At 46.3% G+C, this 13,601-nt stretch overlaps 1 protein-coding gene across 1 annotated transcript; it reads right to left on the bottom strand.

Annotated features, from left to right (window-relative positions):
- Positions 1 to 3,286: 3,286 nt before the first annotated feature.
- LOC138660227 (uncharacterized) lies at positions 3,287 to 4,333 on the bottom strand. The gene has a single exon (XM_069745969.1). It carries the CDS (start codon positions 4,331 to 4,333, stop codon positions 3,287 to 3,289), a length of 1,047 nt encoding a protein of 348 aa, XP_069602070.1.
- Between the last annotated feature and the right edge of the window lie 9,268 nt (positions 4,334 to 13,601).

Here is a 13,601-nt window from a genome sequence, read left to right as displayed (position 1 = left end):
GTGGTATTGCAGCATCCTGGATAGCAATCTCGTTGTGTTTGACACGCAGCAGCGATCTGGATCCCGCTGTGCCATCGCTGGTCGGAGGTAGAAGTCCAGAACTTTATTTTGTCGTCAGGTCGGCATGTATCATCATGTTTGACATCAAAAGCAACGACGCCAGCAACGAGCTTAGGGGGCGTCGCAGCGTCTCCTTCTAGCCAGGTAGGCATGTTGCATTACAAAAGGAGACGCCCTCAGCCGCGACGGCCTGGGAGGGAGCTTGCAGCAGGAACAATGGTTGTGGAAATGAGTGGCTGTGACGCCGTCTCCCTGTGAACGCTGATAGGCCACAGCGGGATAATCTGTAGCTGCATTCCGAAATATAAACCGCGACTCTACTCCTTTGCAATCACTTGTGCGTCCTCCGCCACCTACGAGCCTCACGTGAGTGTCCTGTTTGGAATTCCAGAACTCTGCATAGTCCCGACATCTTCATCCTCCATCTCTTTCAAGTTATCATTGGTTAGTAATATCTTTGTGCTGTTTGTTTCATCTGCCATGCAGCAATGCTAATTTATGTGTATTGTAGAGTGACGTATACTACATCTCTGCAGAGATCTGTTTGAGCTTGCAAGTTTGTAAACAAATACGCTTTTGCGCTGGCTGGCAGCCATTTTGAGCGTTCGCTTTATGGAAAGGTACAAAAATACGCTTTTGCGCTGGCTGGCAGCCATTTTGAGCGTTCGCTTTATGGAAAGGTAAACAAATACACTTTTGCACTGGCTGGCAGCCATTTTGAGCTTCCGCTTTCTGGAAAGTGTATTGTAGAGTGATGTATACTACATCTCTGCAGAGATCTGTTTGAGCTTGCAAGTTTGTAAACAAATACGCTTTTGTGCTGTAGTATTGGCCGTTAGTGGACATTACTGGGTAACAGGGATTTGGTGATGTGGTGTGTAGCCTTAAGATGTTGACTAACAAAATGGCCACCGCCAAAATTACATTTGCCATCCACAAAATGGCTGCCAACAATAGGAAAAAGCACACGGCCCATCCACAAAATGGCTGCTAACAATAGGAAAAAACACACGGCCCATCCCCAAAATGGGTGCCATCAGATTAAGCACATGACTCTGAGCCACCATTATACGGTGGTGGCCCCTCACAGGATATACTTTTGTAATACACAACTCTAAACTCTTTTCTTTTTATTCCTTTTCTCTTCTAAACAATTTTTTCTATATACACTTTCAGAGACTTTTTCTCATGCCCTAGCAGTAGACAACAATCCATTATCTTCTAGGATACCTTTTTTTTTTTCAAGACAATCTTGCACTCCAGGGGCTGTAACCTCCCCCCTTCTGGCATTCCACACAACTTCACAAGCCTTTTACATTGTTTAACATGACTCTTCCCTTCACGAGCCATTTTGAGCGTTCGCTTTATGGAAAGGTACACAAATACGCTTTTGCGCTGGATGGCAGCCATTTTTAGAGCGTTCGCTTTCTTGCTTGCTGTAACTTAACTATTTCTTTGTTTCAGATGTCTGCCAATGACCAGGAGTTTGCTCGGGCACTCATCGACATGTACCGCTCCCTGCCCTGCTTGTCGAAGATCAAGTCTGCGGATTACAGCAACCGCTACAAAAAAGCTGCGTACGAGAAACTGGTGGCCCTCTACAAGCAGCATCATCCCACTGAGACGGTGGATGAAAACATTGTGCGGAAGAAGATCCAGGCTCTCCGCACAGTCTACAAAAAAGAAGTCAACAAGGTGGAAAAGTCCATGAAGTCTGGGGCCGGAACCGACGACGGTCTTTCACTCGGGACCAGGAAATCCCTCGCCCATCCCAGACCGTGACAAGCCTTTGTGCGCCAGCTGCTGAAGAGATCCTGCCAGAGTCTCCTGCCAAGCATGTAAGTACCCCCTAGCTTCCCTGCTTGTAGCATGCCCTGTGTCTTGTATGTTTATGATATACAAGATATTCCAATAATAATAATTCACGTTTTTCATGTTTAATCCACCAGATAATAACAGTTGCCACTTCCTGTTCATATAAGTATGTCCAAACAGTCCTTCCCTACCTTTAAATGCTGTCTTATTTCAAAAGTCGAAAATACATTTAAATTTTGTGTCTTCCGCACATTCATACAGTATAGCTGGCAAAAGTAGTTCAGCCCAGCTCTGTAACCCCTGTGGTTTGCTACCTAGATAACTGTTCCTCATAGCTTGCCATGGACGGGCATAGAGGTGTTGGGGAGGTGGGGGTTCTCTAGGGCTGATGTGTTTATATGTTATTGACTTTTTTTTTCTGTACTCGCTGGTGCCTCCTGAACAGCTCCAAATATTGGAAGGCAACGATGACGAGACCCCTCAGTCCTCCATAAGCTCATGTGTCAAGGAGCAGACACGTCCACAGCGTCCATCTCGAAAAAGAAAGGCGACTGCGGTTACACCTGTGGATCTTCTGGCACTGGCCAGCAACATAATGACCCAGCATGCCACAACCCAGCTCACCGGATTCCCATCGTTCGTTGTGGAACGCTTAAATAGATTGGACATTACCCACCGAACGCATGCGGAGAGAGTCATGTTTGAGGTTTCGAACGCGGCAGCCGCAGGCAAACTGACTGAGACAACTACGTTGACCAGCAGCAACCGTCAGCCCAGTGGCCAGTTTTATTGGGGACACCAGCAAGAGCCCATGCACAGCACTCCTGTCCGCAGACCGGCCCCACATCATTTGCAGTTCCGGACACCACCTCCACCCCCTTCTTTTGGTGACTTTTTGCAAGGACCTTCTACGGCCACACACCAGTATAACGAGATGGACACCTACTATCACCATCTGTAGTGTTCTTGGACTGAAAGCACTTCATGCGTTCACACTGCCGTTTTTTTGGCCTTCATTTTCCTGTTTTGTTGGCCACACTTTTCACTTTTTACTGGTGTAATATGTCAATAAACTTTATAAGCTTCACATGGTCTCTTTTCTTTAGATTTATTGTTTACATAGTCACATAATGTATAAGTGAATATAATATAATATAATATATATATATATATATATATATATATATATATATGAAAATCAGGAAAGCGCTAGGGCAGAGGATGCTGCGGACTCCCAGGATTCATATGTTTGCTACAGAACTAGAGTATGTGCATAGATAGATATATTTATGTAGACATTGAGACACAAAAAGGAATTGCATGGGTGATCAACAAAATGGTACACGAGAGCACATCAACCAAAAAAAATGTATTCCATAATACATGGTACAAGGAAATGGCAACAGTTGCGCTACTGCTGGAGATGCTGCCATGGGGCAGCCCCTGGCCCATTGAAAAAGTCACAGTACTTCTCCCTGCAAATCGTCGCATCATCAGAGTTCCTTCCGGATCCAAGACTTTCCAAGCCTGAAACCCTGTGCTCGTCGAGACGCCATTCACCCTGGGTTACATCTCCGTTTGCAGGGTCAACAGAGTCAACATATTGTGGAGGGCTGTATGCACTGGCATCACGGCGGCAAAGAAAGTTGTGCAGAACGCAACAGGCAAGCACCACAGAGTCAATAGATGAGAGTTTCATGTTGAGTGCAGTGTGGAAAACCCGAAATCGGTTTGCCATAATACCAAATGCATTCTCCACAACGCGTCGAGCTCTGGAAAGTCTGTAATTAAAAATGCTTTGCTCCTGAGTCAGAGTTTTCTGGGAGAAGGGCTTCAGAAGGTTGGGATGCAGTGGGAACGCCTCATCTCCGACAAACACAAAGTTCATGTTTTCAGTAGTGTCACTGTTGGGTGGCAAGGCCAGTTTGTGTTCTTTCAAGCGGTCCCCAAAATTGGTGTGCTCCAAAACTCCGCCATCAGATACTCTCCCATTGATCCCTACATCCACACTTACAAATTCATGGTTTGCATTAACGAGGGCCATCAGAATAACGCTGAAATAACCCTTGTAATTGTAGAAAAATGACCCGGATTGTAGTGGTTGGGTGATGCGGACATGTTTCCCATCCAAGGCCCCACCGCAATTAGGGAACTGCCATTGCTGCTGAAATCCATGGGAAATCTGTTTCCAATCATCCTGGGTCTCTGGGAAAGGCATGTAAGTGCGGTGTAAAGCTGAGACGATTGCATTACGTGTCTCTGGGATGATGACGCTGAGCAGGGATCGAGAAATAGCTGCGCAGTAATGCATATCTTGCATAGACCTGCCAGTCGCCAGGAACCGCAGCGTGACAGCCAGTCTCTCATCCACAGGGACAGCAGCTCGCATCCTGGTATTTTGCCGCTTGATAAAAGGTTCCACAGCAGCAAGTAGCACATTAAAGGAATCCTCCGACATTCGCAGGTAGTTCCTGAAATCATGCGGGTTGTTCTCCTGCAGTTCCCTTATTAGGCCCATAAGGGACAATTGATTCCTCTTCTGCAGCCACTGTCTGGTCCACATGTGGTGCTGTTGCTTAGTATGAGTGTTCCACGCATGAGCCTACTGCTGGCGGTGAGCTTCAACCAACAACGCAGCCGCTACAATCACAGGTACATCTGTAATAGACATGGCAACCTGAAAAACCCAAAAAAAGACTTAGTACTTATGATTTGCTAAACTGACACAAGACATCCAATACTGTAAGGTAGCATTCACACATCGCGTAGTTGCCACATATTTTACGTCTGTTAAATACGCAGGGATAATAAGCAGCGTTGACGCAACTGCCGTTCCCCATAGACACCCTTTTTTTGCTAATAACAGTAGTTCACACTGTTACGAAAATACACTGTGTATCTTTACGCAGGTGCGTATTTTTCATAAGCAGCATGTCAATTTATGCAGCATATACGCTGCACAGATACAGACGTACAGTATGCAGCTGAGTTGCAATATGTGAACGTACCCTAAAATCACTGTACAAGCGGCTGAAACGCAGAAACCAGGACAATGAGCGCTGCGGCTTGAAACCGAGAACGCCAGAGTGATTTCTGGAGCCGGCGCCACAACCGTGACGCTGTGTATACCGGCGCCACAACCGCGACGCTGTGCATAAATGGAGACGCTATAGCGATGCAGATCGCGCGGCATCACGCCTGAGTCAAGGACCTCCTCTGGGTATGGTTAGGCGGTGCCATTCAGTGTCTTTCCCAGGAAAATGGCGGCGAGACAGCGCTCTGCTCCTCTGGGGCACACAGAGCTGAAGTTCTTTGTGTCAAAAATGTACAGTTAGGGCCAGAAATATTTGGACAGTGACACAGTTTTCGCGAGTTGGGCTCTGCATGCCACCACATTGGATTTGAAATGAAACCTCTACAACAGAATTCAAGTGCAGATTGTAACGTTTAATTTGAAGGGTTGAACAAAAATATCTGATAGAAAATGTAGGAATTGTACACATTTCTTTACAAACACTCCACATTTTAGGAGGTCAAAAGTAATTGGACAAATAAACATAACCCAAACAAAATATTTTTATTTTCAATATTTTGTTGCAAATCCTTTGGAGGCAATCACTGCCTTAAGTCTGGAGCCCATGGACATCACCAAACGCTGGGTTTCCTCCTTCTTAATGCTTTGCCAGGCCTTTACAGCCGCAGCCTTCAGGTCTTGCTTGTTTGTGGGTCTTTCCGTCTTAAGTCTGGATTTGAGCAAGTGAAATGCATGCTCAATTGGGTTTAGATCTGGAGATTGACTTGGCCATTGCAGAATGTGCCACTTTTTGGCACTCATGAACTCCTGGGTAGCTTTGGCTTTATGCTTGGGGTCATTGTCCATCTGTACTATGAAGCGCCGTCCAATCAACTTTGCAGCATTTGGCTGAATCTGGGCTGAAAGTATATCCCGGTACACTTCAGAATTCATCCGGCTACTCTTGTCTGCTCTTATGTCATCAATAAACACAAGTGACCCAGTGCCATTGAAAGCCATGCATGCCCATGCCATCACGTTGCCTCCACCATGTTTTACAGAGGATGTGGTGTGCCTTGGATCATGTGCCGTTCCCTTTCTTCTCCAAACTTTTTTCTTCCCATCATTCTGGTACAGGTTGATCTTTGTCTCATCTGTCCATAGAATACTTTTCCAGAACTGAGCTGGCTTCTTGAGGTGTTTTTCTGCAAATTTAACTCTGGCCTGTCTATTTTTGGTATTGATGAATGGTTTGCATCTAGATGTGAACCCTTTGTATTTACTGTCATGGAGTCTTCTCTTTACTGTTGACTTAGAGACAGATACACCTACTTCACTGAGAGTGTTCTGGACTTCAGTTGATGTTGTGAACGGGTTCTTCTTCACCAAATTAAGTATGCGGCGATCATCCACCACTGTTGTCATCCGTGGACGCCCAGGCCTTTTTGAGTTCCCAAGCTCACCAGTCAATTCCTTTTTTCTCAGAATGTACCCAACTGTTGATTTTGCTACTCCAAGCATGTCTGCTATCTCTCTGATGGATTTTTTCTTTTTTTTCAGCCTCAGGATGTTCTGCTTCACCTCAATTGAGAGTTCCTTTGACCGCATGTTGTCTGCTCACAGCAACAGCTTCCAAATGCAAAACCACACACCTGGAATCCACCCCTGACCTTTTAACTACTTCATTGATTACAGGTTAACGAGGGAGACGCCTTCAGAGTTAATTGCAGCCCTTAGAGTCCATTGTCCAATTACTTTTGGTCCCTTGAAAAAGAGGACGCTATGCATTACAGAGCTATGATTCCTAAACCCTTTCTCCGATTTGGATGTGGAAACTATCATATTGCAGCTGGGAGTGTGCACTTTCAGCCCATATTATATATATAATTGTATTTCTGAACATGTTTTTGTAAACAGCTAAAATAACAAAACTTGTGTCACTGTCCAAATATTTCTGGCCCTAACTGTATGCCTGGGATTATGAGGGTCTGGAGACTGCACCAGCCCACAAGAACCTGCACAAGCAGGAGGTGCTGCGCCGCATTAGTGGCCACATGGAGAGGTGATTCGGCATCTGCCGCAGTGCGCTGCAGCTGCTCAAGAAGTGGGCAGACTTGAGGTTCAAGACCCCACAGCTTCTGGCAAAGTAGCGGGCAGAGACAAGGCGTGGCAAGTACCAGTATGGGGGAATCGGGAGACACACACTGCTGGGAGGGGGGAATCGGGAGACTCGCGCTCGTGGTTGCCAACTTGTCCTGGGATTCCCGGAAAAACATGCCACGTTTTCCTCATGTCCGTATTGTCCGAGAGGAAAATGCGGTGTCTGTGAAAAATGGTTAGGTCAGGGGTTCCAGAATCTCCACCAACATATAACATTTTGGGATGTCCTCAATTTCAATATAGATTGTCCAGAAATCATTTAGGAGGAGGTTGGCAATCCTGCGTGCGCTGCCGGGATGGGGGAATCAGGAGACGCGCGCTTCCTAGTGATGCAATAATACGTGTCCCAGCCCACGCAGAGCATTGAACACCAGAGCCCCCAGACAATGCAGAGTATAGCATCACTGGGAAGAGTGATCTCTATTTTCTATATATGTACGTACATTTGGCGACTCCAAATTTCATTTGGCTCCTAACTTTTGCCGCCAATGGCGCCAAGGTAGTTTTTTTAGTCTGGAGCCCTGTACTTTTGGTGTCTAAACATTGCGGTTCTTTAATTTTTGTGTAGAGAGACGGCGCCGGCAACAGAGGTCATAACCTGCCAGCACTTCATCCGCCACCAGCGGCAGCCTACAGCCCGGGCCGTCACGTATGTTAACCATCATTCATTGCAATTTTATTACTGCATACGGGACATTAGAGGGGAGCTGAAATATTGTATACATTACAGATGCAGTAAGGACCAGGCGCGCTACCACCCCTCCGCCAGCCTCAACACCTCCCTTCCGCCACTCGTCTTCTTTCCCCGGGTTAGCGGTGTTCTCCCCTGAGGCGAGCATTGGTAAGTGACCAAAACTGCGAGCGGTTCCCCACAGCGTGTTCAATTGTTAAACAGATATGTATTTGCTTCCTTAGTTGGTGCGGCACAAGCAAGAGGTTGGCAGGTCAGCAGCTCTTTCAGGGATGAGCAACCGGCGTCCCTTCTCCGTAAGTAAACAGACAGTGGGAGGGGTTATTGGTGGGATGTCACATTTGACAGCGAGAAAAAAAAAACGTTCTCGCCCTCTGTGACAGGACCAAATTGAGTGTGTAGTAAATCTCAGGGTATGTTCACACATGCCGTATTTGCAGCGTAATCACCGTCCGTTCTCCGACCTCTTGTATCCACAGAAACGCCCACCGTGAAAGAGCTGCTGTCCAGGCAGAAGCGCCTGGAGAAGACTGCAGCGCGCCTGCTGGAGGCCGCGACAGAGATGTCTCAGCAAATAAAGCAGCAGGGATGCACCCTGCGACACCTGTTGATCCACCGCCGTGGGCGGTTTTGAATTTTTTTTTTATAGTTGTTAAAAATATATGTTTTATATTACCGTTATCTTGTGTGCTGATTTAATTAACTAGCGGAGCAGGTCAGGGCCAGCCAAGTCAAGGCAGACACAAAAGAGTTGGTTTACCTTTCCATATAGTGTGTGCACAAAATGGCAGCCAGCGCAAAAGAGTTTGCTAACCGCATCCTAAAGTGCCTCCATCTTGTGCGTCCGCTTGCCAGATGCACAAGATGGCTGCCAGAGATGTTTTACACATCATTTTAACTAGTACATAGATAAGCATTGCTGCATAGCCATAACTATACACACAAGAAACAAACAACAACTCAAAGATATTTCATACCGTTGATGAGCAAGAAAAGAACCGAAGAAGACACCTGCAGTATACTGAGTATGCCATTCCGGACAGAACGCTCCCGGGAGAAGAGGATCGTAGCTGGCGGACGGTTGTTCCGGACAGGACGCTGGAAAGGCAGATCGTGAAGACGCAGCTCTCAAAAAATATGGAAAGACTGAATCGATGTAGAGTCGCGGTTTATATTCCGGGACGTCACATGCTGGGTGTCTCCCTGTGGAGAAACACGCCTATCTAGCTACGCTGCAATGCCCTAGATGTGTGTCGGATCGGTACACTCTGGCTGTTTGACATGGAGCTAACAACCAGAATGAGAAGTGAGTCACCGTTAGGTCACTGGATCGCTCCTGCATCGTTCTGGAGTTGCTGAGTTTGACGTCTATACAGCGACCTAAACAGCGACGCTCCAGCGATCTAGTTTAGGTCGGATCGTTGTCTATATCGCTGCAGCGTCGCTGAGTGTGATGGTACCTTAAAGAAATTCTGATTCCTTTGATATGTTGAAAAGTGCATTTCTTATCCAATTAGGATAGAAGGTGACAATTACATCCCTTGGTACGTCCTGGGGAAGACATGACGATCTGCGAATTCTGAAAAATTTGTCTATTAAGAACTTTTCATTGGTATTGGGAAGCAAGTGAGATATCATTGATGTAATGTATTTTTTGAGCTGGAAAGTTTGGACTGATTCTGTGATTCCTCTGATTTTAACATTATTCTGTCTTTTATAGTTCTCATAATTGGCCAAATTAGTTTTGAGGGTAGAAATATCCTTTTGAATCCTCTCCAGTGATTCCAGGGGTAAGGAACAGCTTTGGGGTACTTTTAAATAGTTTTTTCTGGAAGGGTTTTTTGATTCCGAAGCGTAACTGGGACCCAGAGGGAATTCTTAGCTAGTTAAATCGGCTTCATTAGTCACGGATACTAGGGTGTCTTTGAAAAGTCTTTTTACAAAAGCTTCAGATGCTATAGAGTTGCTTTGTTTATTGTGGCCATGTAATAAGTCCCTGTCCCGAACCCCAATAGCTTCGTCTTTCAAAAGGTTCATTGATATTAGGAAGGTTTTGAGTATGTCAATCATGAATCCTTCCGTTGGCTGATTGTCCTATGCAGGGATCTCTTCAATAAGTAATAAATCAGAAGAGGACCCACTTATATCAGAGTTTTCGACCTGAGAATGGTTTTCACACGAAACATCACTCATCGAAGAGTGTGTAGACAAGGCATTTTCAGATAAGTCAGTTTTAATATAGTCAGATGTGTCCGAATTTTCAGAAAAATCAGTGGAGTGAATGGTATATGGGAAGGCTATGAAGGTCTACTTACCTTCCTTGTGTTATGTCTGGCCCCTTTAGTCTCCTGCTTGGCCTCCATTTCTTCACTGGGCTCTGTCTGTGTGAGGGACATTTTCTTCCCCTCACTGCTCCTCCAGCTTGACTCAGCGATCTGCCCTCCAGTCAGTCTGCGGTGAGTTTCCTGCTTCTTCTCTATGTTAACCCGCGGTCCGGGTACAGATGCCGTCTGCAGCCTCGGGACAAAAACCAGTGCTTCATACCGGAGTCGCGCTTCTGTGTCCCGCTTGTTAGCAGATGCTCCATCAGGCGCCTGCTGTGAGGACGCTCCATGACTTCCAGCTCTGCCTTGCAGCTTCATGGCACCTGCCTTTGCCATTGCTTTCCGGCTGCTCTCCTCATCACTGCTGGCTGATGCAAGGGCTCCGGTGGGTCTAGATTTCTTCCCAGCATGTTGTTTATTAGGTGGCTGTACTTTAGGGGGTTTAGCTTTATCCGGGACTCGGCAAGGATCTGGCGCCGCCGCTGCATTGTTGGACTGATCAGGCCTTGGTGTAAATAGGCCTCCACCTACTGTATGAGCGGTCACGTGGGGCTGCTCATTTACACTGATGAATATGCAGCTCCACCCCTATGGGAGGTAAAGCCGCATATTCATGACTGTAATCGGTGGCCCCACGTGACCGCTCATACAGTAGAAGATGCAGCCAGGACAGGAAGCAGCGCCAGCCAGCGAGGGAGCCGGGTGAGTATTTTAAGAACAGCGGGCGGGCGTACAGGGGGTGGGAGGGGGGTTGGGGACATGGGCCTTTATTTTAAACACGAGAAACAACAAAAAAAAAGGATTATTCATATCTTCTCTACAGCAAACGCTGCTGCAGGGAAGATATGAATCGTGGCTTCAGCACCAGATGCAGGGGACAGCGCTAAACTTTAGCGCTGTCTCCTGCACGATGCGTGTGATACCCAGTGGGCACATGGGCGGCACACGTGTGCCGCTCGTGTGCCACACTGATGTGCCACAGAAACGCAGGGGCACACAGACACGGATAGTTCCGGTACTGATTTTTCCGGTACCGGAATTATCTGGACGTGTGGGACTGCCCTTATTCTGAGAGCTATAACTTTTTATTTTTCTGCTGATAGAGCTGTATGGCTTTTTGTTTTTTTGCGGGACAAGATCTTGTTTTCAGTGATACCATTTTTATTTACATTTGTCTTTTTGATTGTGCTTTATTGCACTTTTTGTTCATGATGATAAAGCATTGTTTTTTGCCTCGTTTTTTTTTCTTTTTGAGTTTCACTGAAATGGTTAACAAGTGGGACAGTTTTATAGAGCATATCATTACAGATTCGGCGGTACCAAACGTGAATGTTTATTAATTTTTTTTACAGAAATAAATGTTTTTATTGAAAAAAATATTTGTTTTTTTATTCTTTATTTGGGGTTTTTCAAAAAAATATTTTTTAACTTTTTAATATATTTTTAAACTTTTTTATATTGTCACAGGATGGGACATCACTGTATAGTACCAGATTGCTCATCTGACACTCTGCAATGCTTCTACACTACAGAGCATCAGACCAGCATCTGACAGCCGATCACAGCACCGTAAGGGTATGTGCACATGCTGCGGAAAGGTGTGCACTTTTTTCCGCAGCATGTGCACTGCGGATTTTGCTTTCCATAGTTTTACATGGTACTGTAGACTCAAGGAAAACTGCTTCAATTCCGCAGCCGCCAATCCGTGTGCACATTGTCTAAATATATTATTATTATTTATTATTATAGCGCCATTTATTCCATGGCGCTTTACATGTGAGGAGGGGTATACATAATAAAACAAGTACAATAATCTTGAACAACACAAGTCACAATTGGTACAGGAGGAGAGAGGACCCTGCCCGCGAAGGCTCACAATCTACAAGGGATGGGTGAGGATACAGTAGGTGAGTGTAGAGCTGGTCGTGCAGCAGTTTGGTCAATCGGTGGTTATTGCAGGTTGTAGGCTTGTCGGAAGAGGTAGGTCTTCACGTTCTTTTTGAAGGTTTCGATGGTAGGCGAGAGTCTGATATGTTGTGGTAGAGAGTTCCAGAGTAGGGGGGATGCACGAGAGAAATCTTGTATGCGATTGTGGGAAGAGGAGATAAGAGGGGAGTAGAGAACGAGATCTTGTGAGGATCGGAGGTTGCGTGCAGGAAAATATCGGGAGACAAGGTCACAGATGTATGGAGGAGACAGGTTGTGGATGGCTTTGTATGTCATGGTTAGGCTTTTGTACTGGAGTCTCTGGGTGATGGGGAGCCAGTGCAGGGATTGACAGAGGGGAGAGGCCGGGGAATAGCGGGGGGACAGGTGGATTAGTCGGGCAGCAGAGTTTATAAATATACTGCTGTTTGCGAGAACGCAGCTCCTGGAGAGCAGTATATGTATGGCGTATGTCGTGAAGGGGTTAATACTAATTAGAGGCGTAGCTAGAGGTTCAGTTCAGGGGGGACAAAACATTTGAGGGAGCCCCTAACTAGGTAACCCTGAATACAACTATGGTGGCATGGTCTATTTGTTGGTACAGGTGATCAAACAGCTACTGAAAAAATCTCTATACAAAGACCAATATTGATATTACCCACATACAGTGACCATATAGTTATAGATACTAGTCTTGCAGAACATATAAGATTTTACAGTACAGTTATAAATAGTGATGTACAGCTGACGATTTTTCTGATGGAGTCATTCACTTTCCCCATCTTTTCCATTTGGCCCAGATTGACATGACAACTTCTCCATCTCATCTGCAGAGTTACAACATAGACACATTTGACTTATTACATTTCCAGCATCGTTCCCCTCTATAAAGATGGATCGCCCCCATATGGCTATGGGTACTCGGTACGGGGTCCTTCGGTTCTCAGGGGGGATGTCACGGTGGCTGACCTAGTCCGTGGCCCTCGGGAGGTCCGTTGTAAATGGGGGAAAGGGCTTTAAAGGGATAATGTTCATGACGCCACTAGTATTCTGTCAGGGTGACTGGCGCTGCTTAGGGGTCCGCTGGGGTGATGTTATGGCAGCTAGATGGTATACCTTCCCACAGGTGAAGTGTGTCCCCAGGGTTTCCCAGAGTGTAGATGGTGGATGGTGAGAGGCGCAATGAAGAACAAGGACACAAGGTTGCAGTCTCTTTACCTTTTTACTGAAGGCTTCAGCATCCACAGTCCAGAGCACCAGATCACAGGGCAGGCAGAGTCCGGCCAGTCTGAAGGCAAATCCAGAGTCCCCTTATCCAGGTGGAAATCAGTAGCCTTCCTCTAGCACCTAGGTGTTGTAGTACCTTACTGCTGAGCTTCTCATAAGGTCCTCACAACTGTTGTAGATATTCTAGATGTTGTGTCTCTCTGTCCCCCAGATGGATAGGAACAAATCCGTATGACTGATGGCCTGAGGCTTTTTACAAAGACTCTAGCATGCCCCGCCCCCCACAAGTTGCCACCGTGCCTCCTGGGTATAGGGTGGATCAGTAACTTGAAATTAGCTGTCCAGCCATTCTCTCGGGCAAGGCATAGAGACTGTTGCTCCCTCG

The sequence above is a fragment of the Ranitomeya imitator genome, chromosome 1, assembly GCF_032444005.1.
Source record: "Ranitomeya imitator isolate aRanImi1 chromosome 1, aRanImi1.pri, whole genome shotgun sequence".
NCBI classification, from domain to species: Eukaryota; Metazoa; Chordata; class Amphibia; order Anura; family Dendrobatidae; genus Ranitomeya; species Ranitomeya imitator.
Note: the sequence above shows the minus strand (reverse complement) of the source record. Positions and strands in the feature narration are given on the sequence as shown.

Excerpts from the sequence above, each read along its gene's own strand:
- LOC138660227 (XM_069745969.1), bottom strand. The coding sequence starts at position 4,333 with ATGTCGGAGGATTCCTTTAATGTGCTACTTGCTGCTGTGGAACCTTTT.